At 41.8% G+C, this 23,294-nt stretch overlaps 1 protein-coding gene across 7 annotated transcripts; it reads left to right on the top strand.

Moving 5' to 3' along the window:
• Window positions 1–451: 451 nt before the first annotated feature.
• YPEL5 (yippee like 5) lies at window positions 452–13,910 on the top strand. Of its 7 annotated transcripts, none has more exons than XM_051614087.1 (7): window positions 452–549; window positions 1,644–1,756; window positions 4,574–4,712; window positions 4,818–4,882; window positions 5,062–5,213; window positions 9,917–10,089; window positions 11,735–13,910. In XM_051614087.1, exons 6-7 carry the CDS (start codon window positions 9,949–9,951, stop codon window positions 11,957–11,959), a joined length of 366 nt encoding a protein of 121 aa, XP_051470047.1. In that variant the 5' UTR covers window positions 452–549; window positions 1,644–1,756; window positions 4,574–4,712; window positions 4,818–4,882; window positions 5,062–5,213; window positions 9,917–9,948; the 3' UTR covers window positions 11,960–13,910. The 7 variants fall into 7 exon arrangements, with proteins under 7 accessions (XP_051470047.1, XP_051470048.1, XP_051470051.1 ...); XM_051614088.1 differs by having other exon boundaries at window positions 4,611–4,712; XM_051614091.1 differs by lacking the exon at window positions 5,062–5,213.
• Window positions 13,911–23,294: the final 9,384 nt, after the last annotated feature.

The raw sequence follows: 23,294 nt of genomic DNA on the forward strand, positions 1-23,294 counted from the left end.
TGCAGACCAAATGCCTGGCCATTCGGGGACCTGCGGAGGTGAGCAAGTCTGGAGACAGGATTCCCCGCTAGCCTGGCCCATGGCAATGTCCTTCCGGGGTGCAGGGAGGGCTGGTCAGGATTACCGCCATGGCTCTGGCTTTCAGGTCCCACAGCAAGAGGTAGGTTCCTCTGATCAGGCCCTCCTGACGGGCGGCCCAGGGGAGGGGGCCTGAGAAGCAGGAGCGGAGCGCACCTAGCTGGGGGCGGCGGCTGGCTGCCGCCTGCGAGAGGGCACCTTGCGGAGGGGGAAGGACAGGCCGCACTCCCCCTGCCCCGGCCGGGGCCGCGGCGCCAACCGCCGCCCTGACCTCCCACCGCCGCCGCCGCGCGCCTCCGTCAGGCGCCACAGGGTGGGGCCGCTGGGCAGCGGGGGGCGGAGCCTGGGCAGCCGTGATTGGCGTGCGGCGGGGGCGGCGTCGTGCGGCTGAGCCCGAGCGCCGGGGCTGCGGAGGGCGGGCGGAAGACACCGCGTACGAAGCTGCCGCCGCCGCTGCTCTCTCTGCGCCAGGTAACCGGGCGGGGGGCCGCGCCGTTCCCTGCACTGCCTAGAGAGGCCTAGGCGGGCCGCCGGCGGCGAGGGAGGGAGGCGGCGGCCGCCGCTCCAGGCCGCGGCACTGTGTTTCTCGGGCCGCAGCGGGGCCCTGGGCAAGCCGCGTCCGCTCGGTGGCGCGAAGAGGGGCAGCCGCTGTCTCTGTCAGCCCCTTTGCGGTCCGGCGCCGCGACAGAGCACCGACCTACCCCCACCCCATCCCCTCCTCCGCCAGCGTGTCCTAACGCCGCCTGGCCTTCCTTGCGCGGCCTTCCGCCCAGGCCGCCACCGAGCACCCCCGATCTCCGCGGTGACCACAACTTCCTTCCCGGCCCCGCACCGTCAGCTCCCCTCCCTGGCGGGGGCAACTTTTAGACCGGCTCCTGTGCGAAGCCCCGGGCGGAGGGGAGAGCAAGGAGCCGTACCCGGGCTCCTCCGCTGCGTCCCCGTTTCCCCCTTTCTCACACGGCCGGGGTTGAGGGGGAGGGAGCGGGAGCAGCAGAGCCGTCCGGGGGAGTGGAGGGCGGCCAGAGCGCCCCTCAGGGCGGTGGCAGCAGGGCCTCGTCAGCTGTTTCCTCCTATTTGTTGTCAAGGTGCAGGCGCTGCCAGGGCCCGGCCGGCGGCGGTTGGCTGCGCTCGCCCCCGTGACGGTTGCTCAGCAGGGACCCGCCCCTGCGCGGGGCTGTTTGCGGAGCCGGAGGGCAACGGCCGCGGTGTGTGCTGCCCTAGCGCGCAGGCGCGGGCCGGGGCGCGTGGGGTCGCTCCCCTCTTCGCCCTCCCGCTTTCCCTGGGTCTGATGGCGGGGCTCGGCCTGTAGCAGCGGTCCGGGCTCGCGGCTTCGTGTCGCCTCTGCCAGTGGCGGCCCGGGGCGCTGCGCAGGCTGGCGCTGCCCTGAAGGGTTAGATGGGGGTTAACCGCCCTGCGGCGGAGGCCGGCGTTGCCGGTCACTCAGCGTGGGTCAGCCTGCCCCGTTCCCCTGACCACCCCTGCCAGCCCAGTCGTTAGCGCGGGTCTGCCCGGTTAAGACAGCAGTGGTGGCGCTTGACGCAACTCTCGTCTCCATTGCCAATTAGAAGGTGCTGCTTGTTCACCTCTCCTTGAAGACTTACTCATCGCCGAAGCAGCTTTGAGTAAACCTCGTGTCCCCGCCTGATAAGTGACTCTCACGGGAAGCCGCATGTCAGAAGTGAGTGGTTGGTTGTTTATGGAGATGCTCGGGGCTCAGCGAGCCAGCTATACCTGTCAGCTCTTAGGTTGAATTTTCCCCGTGGAAGTATGCATTCCCAGAGAACTGAAATATTTGGCAAGCACTTTTTCGCTCTGGAAAGGGTTCTAGTCAAAGCAAAAAGGAATACAAAGATGTCGTCTGTCTGTTCGTTTGTTACTCTGTGTACAGACCTCAGCAGTACTGTGCAAGCAGATACTGATTAGATTAATCCAGTGTGTCCACTTCATAGAGTGGTTTGGGTTGGAAGGGACCTTAAAGATCATCTAGTTCCAGACTCCGTTCCATGGGCAGGGACACCTCCCACTAGACCAGGTTCCCACAAGCCCCATCCTGCCTGGCCTTGGACAGTTCCAAGGAGGGGCCATATAGTTACAGAATGTAATAAATTCTTTCTCTTTAAACAACAAACACGGTGTTAGGGTTAGATTGGAGGAATCACAAAGCAAGCACACAAGAGAAACACAGGGCATGGCTTCTCTCAAAGTGGTAGGTGTCACAAAACACCTTTAAAGTAAATAACAAATGGCAATACATTAACTGTTAATATAACTGGTGTTTGTGACTGATGACAGAAAGTGAGGGAACTTGCTCCATGGCTCTAAAGATTCCCTCATGTGGCTAGTTCAGCTGTATAGCTATAACACTACACAACAGCTATGCATAATCCTGTTATGTATAGACTTGTGCCAGATAACTGAATTCAAGTTAAGTTTGTGACAAATTAAATGGTCCATTTTTAAGTGTTACTCTCTTTTTCTAAGCTTTGTCTTTAGAAATACTATTTGGAGGCTTCTGTCATTTGCTTCTTTCACTTCTGTAGTTGTGGAAGGATTTACCTTAAAGAATGCAGATTTTGTAGTTTATATATCGATTTTAGCAATAATGATGAGTGAGTTTCAGATGTGCCTGCCAAGTGTCTGAGGACAAGAGAAGTTGCACCTCAGAGCCCCATAGAGAAGATGACAAGAACAGATGAGATTTTTTACTTGTCATCTAACAAACTGACTGAGAGTTGTACGTATGCACACAAATATATATATATATAATCATCGTAAGCTTCAAGTAGTGTTGTCCGTGTTAGGTCATTGATTCATGTTTGTTCACTATTATTTGACCTATGTTGAAATCTTGCATTGCTCAGCTCTCGCTGAAACACTTAATTCCCTTAAGCAAGATTTAACTTAAAAATACCTTGTTAAATGTGTAGAGGAGATGCCTGTACACCATGGATGTTCAGTAGCAAGGCTTGTCTTCAATTTTGGAGCCTATACCTACGTGTAATTTTCTTAGTTGATACAAGAATTTCCTGGTGTGATGCACTGAGCATATTGGCAACCTTTCTGCCAGTGGATGTAGTTTGCATGGAAGTTTGGATGGTTGCTGTCTTTTCACCATTTCCTTAGTTTATTTCTTTTCCCCTGTAACTCAGGAAACCAATGGTGTCTTCGGGTGAAGATCTGTATCACTTCAGCATTAAAAGTAATGAAAACAGAAAATCTTAATTAGTTTAGCTTTCTGAAAGTTGCAAAATGGATTAATAGGCAAAAGTTGTCCTATCTGCTTAATTAAGAATAAATTTATTAAAAAGCAGTAAATACAGCTTTCTTTAAAAAGTTGAGGAATTAAGAGAGGAAAGGGTGATCCTTTTCCTCTCAGTGAAGGAAAAGGGGAGAGAGGAAGGGAAGGAGTAAAAGGAAGGAAAAAAAGAAACAAGGAAAGAGGAATAGTTGCTGGTTTTGTACTTTTTGTGGAGTAGTGGCAAAGAAAATTTATCTGAGTTTAATACTGTTTGTAAACTAATACTTTTGTATGTTACCTAGCAAGAGTGTTGTGAGGGTGCAAGTTACCATGTGGGAGATATTAGGATATTCAGGCTGTATTAGAAACAAGCACCTATCTATATGGTTCTACTCTCTGTAACTTGAAACAAACTACCTTGTATTAGTGTTTGCATACACCAATATAATGTTATATTAACCTATTCACTTGCTAGTATTCCAATTCAATGCTTTCACCTTACCTGGAAACAAAGCCAGTTTACAAAATAAATTTATACTCGTATAACTTGCAATACAAAATGATACTGCTGTTACTTAGAATAATAGAATCATAGAATGTCTTCGGTTCAAAGGGACATATAAAGGTAATCTAGTCCAACTCCTCTACAGTAAGCCGAGACATGTCCAACTAGGCCAGATTGCTTAGAGCCCCATTAAGAGACCTTGAATGTCTCCAGGGATGGGGCCTCCACCACCTCTTTAGGCAACCTGTTCCAGTGATCCACCACCATCATATTGAAGAACTTTTTCCTGATGTCCAACCTAAATCTACCCTTTTCTAGCTTAAAGCCATTACCCCTTGTCCTATTGTTACATGCCCTTGTGAACAGGTCTTCCCCAGCCTTTATAGGCCCCTTTCAGGTATTGGAAGGTTGCTATAAGGTCCCCCCAGAATCTTCTCTTCAGGCTGAACAACTCCAATTCCTTCAGCCTGTCTTCATGACAGAATACTTGCATACTTGCACAAATGCAGTTTCATCCTGCAAGGCAGTTTGTTCTAGGCGGGTGCCATTCATTGCATCTGGGCACAGTTTTCGTTGCTTTGCCAAATCCTCTCCTGTCATTTGACTAGATTAGCTTCTTTGTACAGTTTTCTAAAGTAGCTGGATGGTTCTAATGAGCATAGCATACTCCAGTTGCTAGCATGTTCCAGTTCACTTTATTTCTTCATATTAGTCTACGTGTGGTGCTCTCTAGTAATGAATTTTGCATGTAGGCAGAGGCCAGAGGCTGAGCCCTGCTTACTTCAACAGTTACAGAAGTCAGTTGCAGTTGGTGGAATCTCAGACCTCCTGAGACTGACCACGTGTATTTTCAGAAGCACACCCACTTGTGAGCAGCAGAAACCTGAGAAGGTAAGGAATGAGTTTAATTTTTTTTTTGTTTACCCAGTGATTCTTTAATGTTTGGTCTTGTGTATTTGTGCTAATATTCTTTTTCCTCTTTTGTCTGTCTCTGAGATGAGAAGAGGAAGCTTAAGCCCAGTTCCTGAGATCTGAAGATTAAGTTTAAGCCTGGTTCCAGAGTAAGTACATCTAGAGAATGTTTTACTGTGCCTAGGGGAATGCATGGCCTTTTTTCAAGGGGGAGAGAGAGTGCCTGTTGGCTCACCATATAAGGGAAAATGTTTTTAGTTGGTGAAATGACAAAAGACAGGGTGTTGTAGTTTTTTATCATTTAACTACCAGCTGTTTTCTGTTGTAGATTGGAAATGCAGCTGATGGTGCTGAAGCAACACTGAGTTTCCTGAAATACCTGCAGTCCAGTGTGTATATAGAAAGTGTCTGCTGCCCCTCCCAAATGTTCATGGTCCTGTGTCTTCAAAAGATGCATTCTGGGACAAGAAAACACTGACTGTTAGTTTTAAAAATGTTAATAAATAATTCTTTGTGCTACTTTTTTGTTCTTTATTGCTTGTGAAGGTAGGCAGATTAGGTAGTACAAATACCAACCAGTGCTTCAGGTGGTTTCAGCTCTGCAGATAGTGATCAAGTTTAAGCTGTAGACTGTCAGCTCTTTGACAGCTGTTGCTCAGTGTTGACAAGGTCAACACTGAAAGACAGGTGAAAGTTTGAGAGCACAGTTCTCCAAAAATATGTGTGGCTACAGTGCTTGTGTTTCCTATCTGTCTATTGGAGGAAGCATGCAAGCAGGAAATACTTCACAATATGACTAAGAAGTTGTATCAAGGTATGTAATGCAAAAAGAATGCACTGTCAGCAAGACTTACTAGCTACTAGTAAGACCTGTCATTGTTTGTTTTGCTAAAGGTCTTTTCAGGAATGCAGGTTGATAGTATAGTGGTGGTCAGGAAGCCAACTAATGATGCAGTGGCATCATCTCTCAGTTCATAGAAGTTCCTGTCTCTTTGATCTGTGTAGATTTGACAAATGGTAGATACTTTGTATCACATCAGTGATGGTAAATAGATCTGCCTTTTTTCCATTGAAGCCATTAATTTAATATTACAACTTATGTTTGGTAATTGTATGAGGGCAGGATCACTAACACTTCATCACTGACACATATCAAACAAAAAATGCGTAGCTGACTTCAGAGATTAAATCATGGACCAAAAAAAAAATCTCTGTTCTTTCCTGACATTCCTGTCCGCTGATTATGAAAATTCTGCTAGCATGATGGAATCGGTGGGATATGGTAGTGTCACTTTCTAGGGTTATGAGTAGCAGTACGGAACTTCTTTGGCTCTCTGAACCAGCTGAAGTTTTTTTCACTCCTTTTAAGTGTAGAGAGTGGACAAACGGTTAAGTGCACTTCTTGCATTTTCCTCCCCCTAACTGGAGGATCTTAAGCTTTAGAAACACATGCATGTTTCACAATTCTTTGGCTTCTCTTTATTTACGAGAGCCCTCCTACTGCCTATGAAATCTGCCTATAAGTGGCTTTTTTCAGATCATTTGTGTATGTGTGAACGTAAATAAGACACCCACACTTTTTATATGGGAAGAGAAAACTATAAGGAAAAAAAAAAATGTTATGTTGGGTTACTTTGTACACACCACTTACATATCTAAGGGATATGAGTCTGACAGCAATGAAAATTGCTTTTCAATGTTCTGTTGTACTTCTGGTTTTCCCAGTGTACAATGAGAATACCTTACAGGATTCAGGATTCTTACACAGAGAGAGAACAGTCTGTATGCACAGCAAGTACCTGTCCAATACTACGCTTTTAGCTTAGGGGGGAAAAAAAGAGAGGAGGAGAGAGCAGTGTGAAATGATCCCAAGCTGAAACTTAGCTTCTCTACCTTAAATGAGAAGAAAAAGCAAAAGATCCTTATTTAGAAAATTCATGAGCAATATGGCATTTGCAAGCTGCCTTATTAGCAATCATTTTGTAACTTTTTTACTACTTTTTACTACTGTGAGCAATATAGGAAGACTAATGAAAGGTGACAGGTTTTGTAGCGCTTCAGCTGGACCCTTACAGATTCATTAAAATCCTGTAGCAATCAAAACCAAGAGCCAGTGATAGTTGTAGGCTGCTACCAGTTTTGACTGAAATCTGCCAGGGGGGCAGTTAAGTGTAGAGGTTATTTTGAATGTTAGACTTTGTAGTAGGGTTACATTATTTTATCAGTTTCTCAAAAAAATACACTTGAAGTCTCATTGTTTTGACTGTTACAATGCAAATTTTAGAATTTAATTTTTAGGTTTTTAAATGTGCATTTACTTATTTATTTAAGAATGCATGTTTTCTTATGCACTGTATTCTGAAGAAAATTTTTTGAGTACCAGTTGTTTTATTAGATTTGGCTGTAACTTTAGACTGAATTCTCACAGCCTTGTCCCACCATCAATCTCACTTTGTCTTCCTGTTGGAAACCAAGTCTTACTGAAAGTTTCTTTCTCATTTGGATACTTGATGAGGTTACTTTCAGCTTTTTGGGGTGATAGAAATAATTGGAGATTTTGGGCCTTGTCTTATTGGACAGGTTTTTCAGCCTTAGACTTCACACATTTATTTATGCATTTATTTTTATGTCAAATATCTTCAGGACTAGACAATTCATTCCATGCATAATGCCATATCCAGAAATAATACATTTGTATGTCACTTTGACTTCTGACTTACTTGTAGGAATTACTTTTGTGCTCTCTTCTGAAGTAGTTACATTTTGGTTTTAGTGACTTCGGGTTACTGCTTTTCTGGGTGCAGTAACATTATTTATGTTTCCGTATAGGTGATGTATTTGCATTTCAAGTGTTTAGATGCATATTTTTCAAAATGGCATGCTTTGTACAGTTAGGCTGTATAATGGATCTGTTCTTGTCATTTAACAAGCTTATTGTGTTGCTTTTGGTAGGAGAGGGGTGTATTATGATGTGTTTTATGTGTACTTCTAAAAATACTGACAGGGTGAGAATTGTGTTTACCCTGAAAGAAATACCCTTTTGGATGTTGAATCCACATTTGCAAAAGCTTATGATTGGTTATTGTTTTTAATCTACAATTCAATAGACACAAAAAAATAACATTATCCAAAATTAGTAAGTATGGCACATGCTAGGCCAAATGCCTTATGCCTTATCTTTCACAATTGCCTTTACTGCTTGTATTTGTGGTTTCTTTTAGTTGGAGTCTTTGACTAACACTTGTTTATTCACACTTTTTGTCTGTTGATTTTCCTTCTGCTGTCACTATTAACATTTTAACTTTTTCTTTTGCCCTTGTTTGCTAGGAAAGATAAGGGCATATTAGAAATGGAATAATGCTTAGAAAAATTGCAGGAAAATGCTTCCTGGTTTTGAGTGGAGTCACATGCTGTCATATGCCTACACTCAGCTATGTCTTTGACATATTTTTGTCAAACTCAAGACCTGTTATTTATGCTTTCAATAAGAGAAGGGGGTATTATATCACCTTTAAAGGAAAGAGTAATTCTATTGCTTTGAATTTTTATGTATCGTTCAGATGGGATACAAAGACTAAGTGACTGGAAAAATCTAAATGTAAGGAACTTGTGCTAAAATCACTCTGTTAGATACTAAGAACCCTTCTAATTGCCACACATTGTAAGAAAACAAAGTGGTGAAATGAAACAATTGGGGAAAAAAGAGCTAGTGGCTTATGGTTTTTACATGTAAAAATGGTATTTTAAAGTGTGTGTGTGTAGATGCATGTTTTAGTCCATTTGCTTTGTGCATTTCAGAGTAAGCTTTAAGAAACTGATCCCTAAAACTTAAATTGGGTTAATTTAAGTATTTGCACTTTTTAAAGGTATTTGACATAGAATATTCAACTTGATGGTCACAAAATTTGATTAATTTCTCTATGAACAGCACAATGTCTCCTGCTCTGAAAAGTAAACCCCACATAGCTTCAGTATTTCAGTGTCAGATTTACTTTGCATTGCTGTACATGAAAAAAGCAAAGACAATACTCTGATTCCACATCTGAAGCATAAATTGAGGTATATTTAACTTGTTTAACCATAGATACTTAGTAATAAATTTTTTCTGCAGTTGAAGTGAAAATAATGTTATTTAATTCCTTCGTAATGTATTCTCATCCTTCATGATACACCTTTTCAGCTGTCTAATATGTCCTATGCCTACTCGCTAGTTAACTTTGAGTAATTTATGTTAGTTCATATAAGGTTGATGAGAGACTTTAATTTTTCCAAGCAGTGAAGAGGTTTATTTATCAGGTACTGCAGATCTGCTGGTATAACTGTTCTGAGCTCTCATTTTCTGCTCATTTGAGTTGCTCAGGTATTTTAGTGATGATGCACTGGAAATAGCTTGAGTAAATGACACAGGTTTTTGCATTTAGGTTAAATAGCTTTAAACATTTGTATATAAAGCTGTCTAGTGTAAAGACTGGGTGGATTGTTTATTATGTGAAGTAGAACTCAAACCTTTCCTGTGTTGTTATGTATATGAAACCAGTAAGTGTTGAGTCAAATACAGTAGCTCAGTCTGCTATACTGGAAGACTAAAGCATCCTGGATGGTGGTGGAATGTGGCAGCATGTCATAAGTAGTGCAAAGCTGAGGGGAAGTGGCAAAATAAATGTTTTAAAAGGGAGGAGTGACTTGGGAAAATTAAACTGTAATTGTCTTGGTGACTCAATATACTTCTCAGTGCTTCATTTCCCAGTGATGACTTAAGACGGGTGAGTCATTGGAAGTATACTTGAATGGAATTTCGATATTGTATTAAAAAGGAAAAGAAAATACAAAAGAAGTGAAAGCTTTTAAGAACTGTAGGGTCGAGTAGGTCTGCAAATGTCTCAACTAGATTTTAAAGTTTTCAGTTCATGTTTTGCTCATTTAGTGTAATTCGTTTGCATCTATGTGCCATCTTACTGGTAAGATAGTCACTTTGGAAAAGAACTTGATGAGAAAGGATTAATGCAGTCTGTAAGTTCAGTAGTTCATCTGGGAAGGGAAGAACCTGTGCAATCATTAGTTGAATTGGTTTGCAGAATATTCTCCCATATATATGGGGTGTTTGGGGTTTGTTGGTTGGTTTGTTTGGGTTTTTTTCTGCAATGCTTTTTTTACATGTATATGATCTTTACCTTTGCTTTCAGGTGTTGAGTATAAACTTACATAAGTTCTAAAGATGGGAAGAATTTTTCTGGATCATATTGGTGGCACTCGCCTGTTCTCCTGTGCAAACTGTGACACAATTCTGACCAATCGTTCTGAGCTCATCTCCACTCGTTTTACAGGGGCTACAGGAAGAGCCTTTCTTTTTAACAAGGTTGGTAAGAAAATGAAGGGGAGCTACTATTTGCTTTTGAAAAATGAGTTTGTGGGATAAGAAGCTGTCATGAAAACTAAAAAACTTCTTGACTGAAGTGCTATGTAACTACTATTTTAATTTTTTAATATTTGTTGAACTGTCTTTGAAGTCAAATTAGGCATTTAATATTGATGGCAAGCTATCTAAATCTGTCTGCTATACTGAAAGACTACAAAGAGGATTGTGTATATAGAGACATGCCAATATGCATGGAGTTTTAACTTTGGACACTTCTCTTAATATGAACCCCAGTTTTACTGTGGGAGTATCTTTTGTCTGTTAGAGGGTTTGAAAGGTATTTGCACTTCCACGCTTAAAAACCAAAAAGTCTAGATAATACTCTGTTTCATTTCTAAATCATATTTAAGCTAACAGTAGTTTGGCATCTTTAGGTAACCACAGTCTCTTTTGCAGGCAATGATACTCTGCTTTAGTTTAATATTTTTTTAAATTGATCAAATTTTATTTAATTCAACAGGTTTAAATATGAAATTCGTAACTCTGAGTGAATCGTAGCATTATATATTAACCCTTTCATATAGGCTTGTCCATTAGACTCATTGAAAAAAACCAGTGTTTGTCCTTTGCTTTCTCACAAATTCCTGGTCATGTAATAGTTGGTTTCTTTTTGTTATGGATTTTTTCTTTAAAGCCATTTGGCCATCTGCAGAGTTGATAGAGGGAGGCATCACTTAACTTCTTGGCCTTGGGATTTCGGGTATGCTGAATCCTGTTAGTAGTATTTATATGCAAGTGTTAGGCTGCATAGCTATAAAATAACTGCATCTAATTTCTTTCTCATCCAGTAAGCACAGGATCCTGGGGTTCAAATTTTTCTTGTGTTCAATAGTGGACTTTGATTGACAAAGTTTTGATTTTTATGTTTCCGTGATCGTAAGTCTTACATCTGAAGCGGAGAGAGGAAGCACAGTCAGGTGGAAAGCTGAGAAAGCAGTGCAGCCCCATTTTTTAAAATCCTTCCACACGTTAGCAGCTTGGATATAGTTCTGACATTGACTTGTCTTTATTCTCTGGTGTTGATGCCTAAACAAGTTAAAAGTGTATTTTAAACTCCTAAGGTAGGACACAAGAAAAAGGTGCATATTTAAAGCCTACATTCTTAGCCACTGAGCCTTGCTTTTCCTTAATTATTATTTCAAAAGCATCCCAGGATTTTTAAAGAAATACTACTTCTAATATTTTGGTTCTGATTGCTGGGAACAAGTGATCACATCAGTTGCTATGGGTTATGTATATTGCAAGTGGATGAATATCAGTTAGTTTACAAGCTATTCACCAGGAACGTCTCACCCAAAATTGAATACAGTACTCTGCACTCTCCTCTGTCTTGTGACAGCATTTCATGTCTCTCACTTAAACTTATGAGGGTGATACATCCCCATGAAGCACATCTTCAAAGTGTTACCTTCTCAACGATTTTTAAGGGCTGTTTTTTTCTTAAACTGCTGTTTTCAGTCCATGTACAGTGCCGCGGGCCCTTTACTTTTAAAATGTTGATAGTTAACGCACATTGTTACCAAGCTGTGTTCTAGGCAGGCTAATCCTTTCTTTTCCTCATTCCCTGTGTATCTATTTGTATCAGGTGGTAAATCTGCAATACAGTGAAGTTCAGGATCGGGTCATGCTCACGGGCCGCCACATGGTTCGAGACGTGAGCTGCAAGAACTGCAACAGCAAACTGGGTTGGATCTATGAATTTGCCACTGAAGACAGCCAGCGCTACAAGGAAGGCCGTGTTATCCTGGAAAGAGCTTTGGTCCGAGAGAGTGAAGGATTTGAGGAGCATGTTCCATCTGACAATTCCTGAAGAGACTCAAGTCTCTCTGCAGGTTCTCTTCAATTGAAACTCAAAAATAATAAAATCAACAACAAAAAAATCTGCTTACATACACTGTCACCTTAGCATCAGAGTTGGATTCATGGACTACAAAGTGGGAAAGATTGTGAGAGTATTTCAAATGGAACCTTCTTTCCTTTATTCCTTTTATATTTTACTTTCCCTCCAGCAGCTGTTTGTAGAAAAAATGTTGTGCAGATGCTGTAACTTTTTCCTCTCTTGTTTTTACACGTTAGATTTGAGATTGTATCTACAGATACAACAGGCTAAAAGGAAAGTATTTGGAAGATTTGTGATTCGATAGAGAGAAATGTAATGAGTTTTTTTTAGTTTTCACAAACTGATGCCAGCATAATGTTATTTTAAAACTACAGATGTTTTTTAAAAAGTAGATTCCAATTTCTGGCTTAAGGTTTTAGTTAGGTTTTTGGTTTGGTTTGGTTTTTTGTGTTTTTTGTTTTTTTTTTTACCCAGTCTTTTCACCTGATTTGCTAGCTAAAGTGAAAAGATCTGAATTTGTGCTGAGTGCTAAAGGTTCAGTGTTGGTACAGCTTGGGCTGGCCCTTGTGCCATATTCTTGTTGAGGTTGATTGGTAGCACAGAGCCCACTATTTCTTCTCATTCTTGACCCAAAGATGTCACCATTCCTTGATTATTTGTGAAGTTCCATTCACCATGTAAACTACTGTTGATTGGAAACTGTTCTTGAAATAGGGCAAAACTGCTTGGCTTATTAAAACTAACTAATGTAACTTACAAGCATAGTAAAAATATAAAATAATAGTTGTCTGTTTAGTCTTACATTGCTTACAAATCAGAAGCTGTGTTTGTAATGTACTGAGAAACTACTGTTTCAGTAGTAGTTGGTTGGGTTTTTTTTTGTTTCTCTACTAATCTCAGTAAGAAGACAGGCAGTTGCAAATCTTAATTCTTCAAGTAGCTTTCTTTAAACCCAGAACTTCCTATGTTAAATAAAGTGGGTGTGTAAAAGGAGACGATTGCCAGCATGTTTGTTCATGTCTAGGGTTTTGCAATCTGCATCTCCTGAAAAAAATAACATAAACAGCTTGTTTTCAAATGCTGCTTCTGGTGTTAAAACCTTTATCTTTCAACTTTGTTAAACCTTTTCATTGTGATGTTACATTTTTATCTTTCTGGGCAGCAGTACATGTCAGCCTAGTAGTAACTACTAGTTACTTGGATTCCTGCTTTCTTTTTGTAGAGGTCAGCTCTGTTTAAACCAGTGATCTTGCTTGCCTTTTTAGCAAAACTCTCTTCATTAACTTAACTTAAGGGTGCCCAAACACTTTAATTCTGTCTTAAGCCATAAATTAAGATATCAAAGGCTGAAATGTATTTGAATGCTAGGTAGGTATGATTCCTTACCAAAGATACAAGTTTATTTTTTTCTTATTGGATAAATTGTGGTCAACATGAAGTAAATTACCCACAGACATACAAGAGAGGAAAAAAAACTCCACCCAATCAAACAGATGTGGGCTTTGACCTTTCTGAAAAACTTTTCTTCACTAGCCACACCTCCGTATCTGAAACTAAAATGTGGAGGGTGACAATGCAGAGTATTTTTCTTTTTTTTCTTTTGGTTGCCAGCTGGCAATTTGGACACCCCTGACTTGAATCTACTGCCTGTTTCATCTAAAAGTAACTATTTATGTAATTGTCACGTGGCAAAAAAAACAGAGTAGATCACATACCAGACCTATGCTTTAATTAAATTAAACAATACTTAAACAATAGTGTGCTTGTGCCTCAAATGAATCAGTTTTTGCACTGAGTGCATTATCTTGTACTTCTGTCCTTCACAGGCCCTAAAAGCCCCACCATTAGCATGGTTCTCTGCAGTACTTTTCTTGTACTTCTGACATTACAGTACAATAAAGTATGTTTTGTCCTGAACTGATACTTGCAGTCCTTTTGAGTAATTTTCATGGAGTCTGTCAACCAGATGACATAAACTGTCTTCCATTTCTCACATTCAGTAAATCCTTGCATTTCTACAGCACAGTGACAAGCTGTTGATGAGCATCTCTCTCTGAATAGGTGGTATACTGTAAGGTGCTAAGTAAAGCTTCATGCATACCACTTGGATACTTGAAAGCCTTCCATTTAATCCTGTTGAAGAGAAAACTAAAGCAGGAAATTGCTCATTTAATGGCATTCTGGGTGCCAAATGTCTTGCCCTGTCTTTGAAAAGATAGCAAGCTAAATAAAATTTCAGCTTCTGCAAGAAGTGTCAAGTTCTAGCTTCTGAAATGGCTTGGGAATTGAGGAATTGGGAATTTGTATATCTGGAATTCTGTGACCGTTTTCTTTGCATGTAAATGTTAGGAAGCAGTCCTCTGCTAGCAGCTGGTTAGCTTCGTAAGCTGTAGTTTAAGAACTGAGGTGAGAGGACCATTATATTGGTGTAATGGAGCCTGAAGGGCTGATTCTAACATTAAGACCTCTTCATTTTGGTAGAATGTAGACTGGAATGTTAAAGATTACTTTCCCCAAATTCTTTGATTTGAAAAAAGCTATCGAGGGGCATTCATTAAAAGCCTATGAGGCTTAAGCAAGTCCACTGCAGCTTTGAAACATGGGATTGCTCTTTAAGCCTGCATGCTGTTCCCTTTCCTATCACCCTGATGGCTCTGTGGGAGAAAACTTGTGACTGCTCCTCCTTGAGAAGCTTTGTGTGTGAATGCAGATAACTTATCAGTGGGGAACAAGAGAATTGGTTGCAATACAGCTAGCAACAGAGAGACACTGCTATTTGTTTTTAAATGTTATTTTATAGTACTGTGGTAGCCTTGGATTCCTAAACAAGGCATGGCTGGCACAGCAAAATGTGTCACTACAGTGAACTTGTGTGTGGCATGTGATGGTGTGCCCATGCTGCCTTGGGCAAAGAAGGTAGCAAACATTGCTCAACAGACTCCACTGTGCATTTATGAAGACCTCAGAGTTTGTGTTTTTAGGCTGCAGCTCGGGCTAGCAGTGGTCCTATGACTTTCACCCATTAGAAGCTGTATTAAGAGCTTACATGACTCACGCTCTCATCTCGTCTTCTAGTCACGGTGTAGGTGTACCCAAAACTGAAGTACTTCATTAAAGCTGCTGACCCATTTTGGCAAAACACAGCTTTGAGAAGATGAAAAATTTTGATAATGTGTTTGTGGATTGAAAAAGCATTTTAATTATGCTTTCTATGGATGTTGAATTTTTGAAATTACATACTGTATCTCATGGCTTTGTTAGAAAATGTCGCATTACACTGGACTCGGGATGGCTATGGCCAGCTGGCACAGGCTTACTTTTACAGGGCCAGCTTGTCTCCACAGATTGCTGTTAGAACTGTAGGAAATGTCAGCAGATCATAAATGGATTAACGAGTGACACTGCAGCTTAGGACACAATTACCAGGTATAAGGAAGAGGTGGCTGGGAAGGTTATGGCATTGATGTGGGAAAAAGCTAGCTGATTAACCAACTCTATTTTAGAAGAGAAATCTAAACGATGATGTTACAGTAGCATTTTGCAAAAGCCAGAAATGGTGTGTTGTGTTTCCTTCTTGGGCCTGCCTTCACTCAGTAACAAAACAATAATAAACCAGAATCCATTAAAGCTTGGTTTCCTGTGGATCTTGAGGACTTTGCAGACTTCCTGGTGCATGACAGGGATGAAATGCTTTAGACTTCATTTGACTGGGGCACTGATTAGCATCACTCTCCAATCTGGGCCCTGTTTTTGCAGGACCTTAAAGAACTAAGCAATTTTGAGACACTTTTCTTCATTAGCTGGAGTTAAAAAGTGCCCAGTAACTTAAAAAGATCCCTTTGAGTGGTGTGGAGGAGTGTGACCTGATTGACAATGTCACCGTGTAAGTCTTTCTTCTTTCAGGAAATCTAAAATATGGCCAAAGAAAATGAGCATCAACTGTTTCATGGCAAAGCCTTCTTTGCTTCAGTCTTCACTGCAAAATCCAGCCCTCTTAAATCCCAGACCATGGAGATAAGGTCTGGAGAAAGGAGGACTTTCCCTTGGGAAGGAGGACCAAGTTAGAGGCCACTTAGACAAAATGGACATTCGTAAATCCATGGGCCCTGATGGGATGCATCCATGAGTTTTGAGAGAGCTGGCAAACATTATTGCTAGGTCACTCTCCATCTTTGAGTGGTCAAGGAGAACAGGGACGTGTCTGAGGACTGGAGGAGGGCTAATGTCACTCCAGTCTTCAAGAAGGAGGACCCAGGGAACTACAGGCTGGTTAGTCTCACCTCTGTCCCTGGTAAGGTGTTAGAAAAAATCATTCTGCATGTCATCACAAAACATGTGAAAGCAAAGAATGTCATTGGGAGAAGGTAGCATGGATTCACCCAAGGGAAATAATGCTTGACTAACCTGATTGCCTTCTATGACGTCATTACTGGCTGGCTAGATGAGGGAGAGCACTGGATGTCATCTTCTTGACTTCAGCAAGGCCTTTGATACTGTTTCCCATAACATCCTTGTTAGGAAACTCAGGAAGAGTGGGCTCAATGAGTGGACAGTGAGGTGGATTGAGAGCTGGCTCTGTGACAGATCTCGGAGGGTGGTAATCAATGGATCAGGGTCAAGTTGGAGGCCAGTAACCAGTGGTGTCCCCCTGGGATCCATACTCGGTCTCGTCTTGTTCGATGTGTTCATAAATGATCCGGACGAGGCGACAGTGTGTATCCTCAGCAAGTTTGCTGATGATACAAAACTGGGAAGGGTGGGCCTGTGCTGCTGTTCAGAATGACCTGGACAGGCTGGAGAGTTGGACAGAGGAGAACGTCATAAGATTCAATAAGGGCAAGTGTAGGGTCCTGCACCTGGGAAGAAAGAACCCCAAGCACCAATAGAGGTTAGGGGTGGATCTGCTGAAAAGCAGTTCAGAGGAGAAGGATTTTGGAGTCCTGATAGACAGTAAATTATCCATGAGCCAGCAATGTGCCCTTGCTGCCAAGAAGGCAAATGGAATGCTAGGTGGCATAAAGAATAATTTTGCCAGTAGGTCGAGAGAGGTCATTCTTCCCCTCTACTCTGCCCTGGTGAAGCCACAGCTGGAATACTGCATCCAGTTCTGGGCTCCACAGTTCAAGAGAGACAGGGAGCTACTGGAGAGATTCCAGAGGATGGTGATGAAGATGATTGGGGAATTGGAGTATCTCTCTTATGATGAAAGGGTGAAAGAGCAGGACTCTTTAGCTTAGAAATGAGAAGGCTGAGGAGGGAGACCTTATCAATGTATGTAAGTAAGTATGTAAGTATCAATGTATGTAAGTATCTAAAGGGTGGGTGCAAGGAAGATGGAGACAGGCTCTTCTCAGTAGTTTCCAATGTCAGAATGAGGGGCAGTGAGTATAAGTCGGAACATAGAAGTTCCATTTAAATATGAGGAAAAACTTATTTACAGTGAGGGTGACAGAGCACTGGAATAGGCTGCCCAGGGAGGTTGTGGAGTCTCCATCTCTGGAGATATTCAAAACCTGCCTGGATGCAGTCCTGTGTAAAGTGCTCTAGATTATCCTACTTCAGTGAGAGAGTTGGATTAGATGATCTCTAGAGGTCCCTTCCAACTCCAGCAATTCTGTGATTCTATGGCAAAGACATTCAGCAGCTTCTGATGAGCCTGATTTTGCCAGCATGGAGCTGTTCCTGGTCTCATTATTACTTCCCTCACCACCTCTCTCTGGTATAAGTATTTCTGGTGGGTGTAGAAAATTATAAGGGGAGGAATCTCACATTTGCCTTCCAGCCTTTGTCTGTTTACTAATAGGGTTGTTCTTATTAGAATGCATATCTGTGATGCTAGTAAAACTACTGGCAGTGTAATGCCAGCCTTCTGGCAGGGTATTAGTGACATTATCCTCTCTCTCATCCTCAGTTGTAGGGAGAGGTTATTTGGAAATGATTCTTGACTGAACATGCTGCTCTGGATGGAGGTGATGTGAAGGAAGATCTCATACACCCTCTTCACAGGACACTTCCATACCATTGCTATGCTACATTTCTTCCTATCTGATGTTATTGTAGGTGTCACCTCTTTAAGTTTGCATTGCAGCTCCTCCTTTGAAAAAGGAGGTGACTGTGAGAGCAGTCTGTGCCTTTTAAACATGACATTTCTCTCTTAAGGACCTGATAGACCAACTGTTCGGACAGGCTGCTCTACTGCTCCATTGAAAGGGGTGGCTGTGTTCCTGTTTGACTTGCTACTGCAAGAATAAACCCTGGCACTTGTCTAAGAAATGGCCAGAATCAATCTGCAGTGGGAGGTAGGTTATGGATGAGAAATGCTAATAGAAGAGGAAGGAAAAAATTTATCTGTGTGTGTGAGGGAGAATGCAGGTCTTAACTAAAACAGAAATATTTACTCAAAAGCAGCAGAGGTGGGAAGAACTCTAGAGGTAAGCTTGTACCTTTTTTTTTATTACTTGTGTGGATTCAGGAAATGTAGAGGATCTAAGGTGTCTTGATAAAAAGAGGAAGAAACTGAATTTAAGCATTTCTTTTTCTTTTGAGAAACCTCATTGAATGTCAACAGGAAGTGCATAACCAGAGCTAAGTTTCCGGCCTCTGTGTTTGGTTGAAGGCAGCTGGGAAGTATTTGTCCTTCAGAGTAGGTTCTGTTTCTGTTCTCATTATCTGAAGCATTTGACACTATCAGTAACATGCATGTTTTATAGAAGTAAAAATAGGAGAAGGAGCAAAAAGCTCTGGCATTGATTTGCATTTCCTAAGTGTCTGAAGGAGTAGGTGGGGACAGGAGGGTGTTCAGACCTTACATTTTGACTCTGACCATAGAGAGATGTGTGCTTGCCTGACATCAGTGTACAGTGCTGTTTCCCTCTAGGACTCAGGATGCTTAGATTTAGGATTTTGCTTTGTCATTTTGAAAGCATTTTATTTGACTGTTGTGAATGTTTATGAGTGTTTGAACCATTATGTTTTCTGAATTACAACAGACTGGATGCCATAGTTGTTTGTAGACTAATGGCAGACATTGCAATAGATGCCCTTGGTGACACAGGGAGACTCCTTTCCTGCTTGGGGAACACAGGACAGAAAGGCTAGCTACTACAGGGGCACTTAGCCAAAAAAACTGCTTGGTGACTTTCATCTCTCCTTACAGACCAACTGAGAATTACAATCTCCTATCCTTCTAAATGTTTCAAGACTCTTTTTCTAAGCACAACTACATGTGAGTCCAGAAGGAAGAAGAGAATGTTTGTTACTTTTCAGGGGTGGAGTTTTGCTCATATGCATTGTGAGGAAGGTAGGATGCTCTGAGGGAGGTGGTACAGTTACCCCATAACTGCATGAATCTCTAGTGATTGCTGCACCTTCTTTACAGCATTAGCACAGTTTAAGGATTTGGGGAAGTGCTTGGTTTTGGCAATATTAGAGGGTCACTTCTAGTATCACTATACTAGCATGATTGATTACTCATTTCAGCTCAGAAGGGATTGATGGATTTTCTATTCCATGTCTCTCTGCTGAGAAGGGATTAGCTTAGTGATGTACTCAATAAGCTTCTTGAGATGAAGTTTCTGAGTGTGATTTCTTCATGTAGCCGAAAGTACATTAGAGAGGTACAATTTAGTTCACACAATAGAACACTAAAAATGCCAGATTCGCAATGGATTGGGTAGCACATAGTTATCCTGCATATTGTGCAGCCTGGGTGAAAGTGGTACGTGGTCACATGAGTAAGGATGGTACAATAGAGCTAAATGATCTTTAAGGTCCCTTCCAACCCAAGCCATTCTACTGTTCTATGAGGATCATCACCCTTTAATAAAGTATACATTGAATTTGTAGTTAAAACCTCCATCCCACCATTCTTAATTCTGGGCTGTTTGACTTTTTAATAATTTTGTTTCTAAAGGTAATTTGGGTATGAACTTCCTAATGTGCATTTAAGTGTCGAAAGTAAAAGAAATTCAGATTAAGCATTTGTAATTGCTGGCTTCTTCATGACTGGGATTTGAACTGGTAAACCATATTTGGTGCAGTAACCATTGTTACTTAAGCTCCAAGGCTGACTGCTGTTTAACCAGCATCTGGAGTAAGGCTTCAGAGGTTTTAATTTGATGTAAGGTCTCAGCATGGGATAAGGAGCTTTTTTCAGTTTGTATGCTGGTTCTGGTTGTTTTCATTTTGTATGTTTGTTTTAGGGTTTTTTTACCTTCCTGATATCTAGAGTTGGTGAATTTCTTGCCTTATATAGGGCTTTAGAAGAAGGCATGGGAAGATGGAAATGACTGCACTTCTTACTGAGAACTGACTGTCTTTATTCTGGCCTTCTGAGCTGGGAAGGTTCCTGCTCCATGCATGTTCCCTGTCAAGGAGAGAAATGCCTCATTATTCATATGCCAAATTTCTGGGAAAGGGACAAGGAGCTGGAGGTAGCTTACTTTCTGTCTCACCCCACTTCATTTGCCCTCTCAAGCTGCAGGTAAGCTCAGGGCTTCTGGAAACTTCAGCTGCCTGTCAAAACAAACCTGAGATGCAGCAAAACAAGAGCTTTTAACACTCAGTCCAGTGCAATTCAGGACAAAAATTTCCAAGGTTTGTATGAAACTAGAAATAAACACTAAAGCAGTTTCCTCCATAAAGCTCACTTTAAGCAGAACTGGTATTTTTATATCAAAAGGCTGAAGGAGAAGCTGGTGGAAATCTGCCACAGGGAGGGAGGGAAAGGCAAAGTCAGAGAAGGATGCTCTGCCAGAGGTTTTGCAGTTAAGTTCTGGAAGTGTGGGTGCTTAGGTATCAGCTCCAGGTGCCTTTCCTTTTCTACCCCTTCTCTCCCCGTTCCCTGCAGCCCGGTTGTGCTTTGTTCCTCCTGCAGTCTGTGCTTTTGCCTCGTCATCTCCCCACACTCCCATTCATTCCTATCCTGCTCCATGCATCCCTGCTGAGTTTTCAGCAGGTGACCTTGTTCTTCCCAGCATGGCATTGGAGACTGTGCTTCTCTGGTGCCTGGGTTAGCTCTTTGCTGCAGGCTCCTCCTCACCGCTGCACTGTGACAGTGATGCTGGCGGTGTGGCTGCATGGTGAATCCATGCAGGGTGAAAGAAAGGCTGTTGCTGATCTAATTCACTGGTCTGTCACACAAACAGCACACAGCCATACAGGTAGCCTGCTGAGGGTGATGCAAAGAGCAACCAAGGCTTGCTTACACTGCCACTATCCCTGAAATCAGATTTTTATCCCTGGCCCTTCTATACTGCCAGGGGGCCATGAAGAGCACAGACACAAGTGAAGTGATCGTACTTTTTCTTGGTTCTCTGTTGGCACAGATGCTCGGGAAAGATAGGTATGGAGAAGGCTCTGCTCATCTCTTCTGTGTGGGGCTGGTGTCCAGTGTGGATAAGGAACTGAACTGGAACACTAATACATCCCTCTGCAGATGCGCAGACAACGGGCAAAAGGCATGCACTGGTGTGACAATCCTAGCAAATTTCAAGGCCCATCTCCAAAGTATTGTGTCACAACATTTTTTTAACAAAGTAGTTGGACAGTTTGTTTTAAACAGGCAAAATTATATACATCCTCTGAGCTCTGTTTTCAGAAATACAGGACTATTTCTAGATGAAATATTTTATAATGTAATAACCTATCCCAAAGCAGACCTCCAGCATGGAAAACTTCAACCCAACTTTTTAATGGTTGGTAAGTAACATTATAAGCAGCTGAAAAGAGCTGTGCATTGGAAAGTGCCAAGCAGCCGTAATTTAGGAGTCACTTTTTACACAGACACTTCAGTTTGCCAGAAAAGAAAGGAGAGCCCAGCTTCCAACAAGTACATCAGTTTGGACAGAAGAATGGAAAACTCCATTTTTGTCTTTCATTTATTGTCCTTTGATAGCTCTTTTCAGCATGCATATATACATCTGTTTTTTCATGTCTTGAATTGGTAGTTGTATAAAATCTAGCAGAGGCACGTGTTTTTGTACATATTTTAGCACTGTAAAATTGTTTACAATGTTGCCTTAGAAATGGCTCAGTTCAGTGACCTTTTCCAGCACTGACTAGCTGCCAAATGATCAGTATTTGAAAGACTCTGCACCTGATTCTTCTCTCCTTTACATTGCTTTTTCTCTTGCCATCAGCTTACTTCATTGGAGCTACTCATTCCCTGCAGGCTTGGTCTGAGTAGGGGGAAATACATTTATTTTTCTGTATGGAGTATGTCCATATATATAGAGGGGAATTACATAGAATAGAATCACAGTAACTGATGGGTTTTGCTTTTACTTGACATTATGCATACATGCTGACAGCGCTCGTCTCCTGAAGCGCTTGTAAGCACCTTTTCCCTAAAGAATATCTATGCAGGTGTTTTTTAGAGTTTTGTGTTAATTTGCTGTTATTTGTATTAGTTTTAATTTTCCCATCTGTACCAGTTAGAAGTCCAGACATTAAATTATTCTTTCTCTGTAGACAGAATAAAATTCAGTCCTTGTTTTCAGTCCAAAAACTGGCAGCTCAGCTGAAATGCACACTCTTAACTACTCACCACTTAGGCTTTTATGCAGTAGTATTAACTGTCCTTTCCTACTGTCAGGCTTAGTAAGAGATGTGATCAATTTTGGAATGACTGTAGCAAATCGTCACAGTTTTCCATGCTGTGTGCCATCCATGTACTGTGCATGTTTATATTTGACAGGCAAGAATCACATTACCTAGCACTTTTATATAAGGTTTTAACCCAAAGACTTCAAGGCCTTTTAAAAAAAAAAAAAAAAAAAAAAAAGGTGAGAATCATAACTCGCTTTTCCATGTTGATGCTCAGACATTTCAGATGATTGACCTGAAGTCTACACTACAGTTTGGAGGTCCAAGTTTGTGACTGGGATTGCATTGACCCTGAGGAGAAATCTTTATCCATCTGTGTTGGATTGCTGGCCTGTGGTGGCAGGGAAGTGCTGCTTGGTGAAGGCATTCTGAGGATGTGTTAACTAACAGTCAGGTTATATTATCCCAAATATTACCTCAGTTGTGCCTTATGGCAAGACTTAGACTGGTGCTGAATTAAAGTAACACCAAGCAATGACATGGTGTAATTTTCTAGTCATCTTTCAGAGTGATTTATAGAATGGTTTGGGTGTGAAGGGACCTTAAAGATCCATCTAGATTCAACCACCCTGCATTGGCAGGAACACCTCCCACTAGACCAGGTTGCTCAAAGCCCCATCCAACCTGGCCATGGAACACTTCCTGGGAGGGGGCTTCCACAACTTCCCTGGCCAACCTGTTCCAGTGTTTCACCACCCTG

Source organism: Apus apus, chromosome 3 (genome assembly GCF_020740795.1).
Source record: "Apus apus isolate bApuApu2 chromosome 3, bApuApu2.pri.cur, whole genome shotgun sequence".
In the NCBI taxonomy this organism is placed as follows: Eukaryota; Metazoa; Chordata; class Aves; order Apodiformes; family Apodidae; genus Apus; species Apus apus.

Excerpts from the sequence above, each read along its gene's own strand:
- YPEL5 (XM_051614087.1), top strand. The coding sequence starts at position 9,949 with ATGGGAAGAATTTTTCTGGATCATATTGGTGGCACTCGCCTGTTCTCC. Across the intron at positions 10,090-11,734 it reads GAGCCTTTCTTTTTAACAAG|GTGGTAAATCTGCAATACAG; the intron begins GTTGGTAAGAAA and ends TATTTGTATCAG.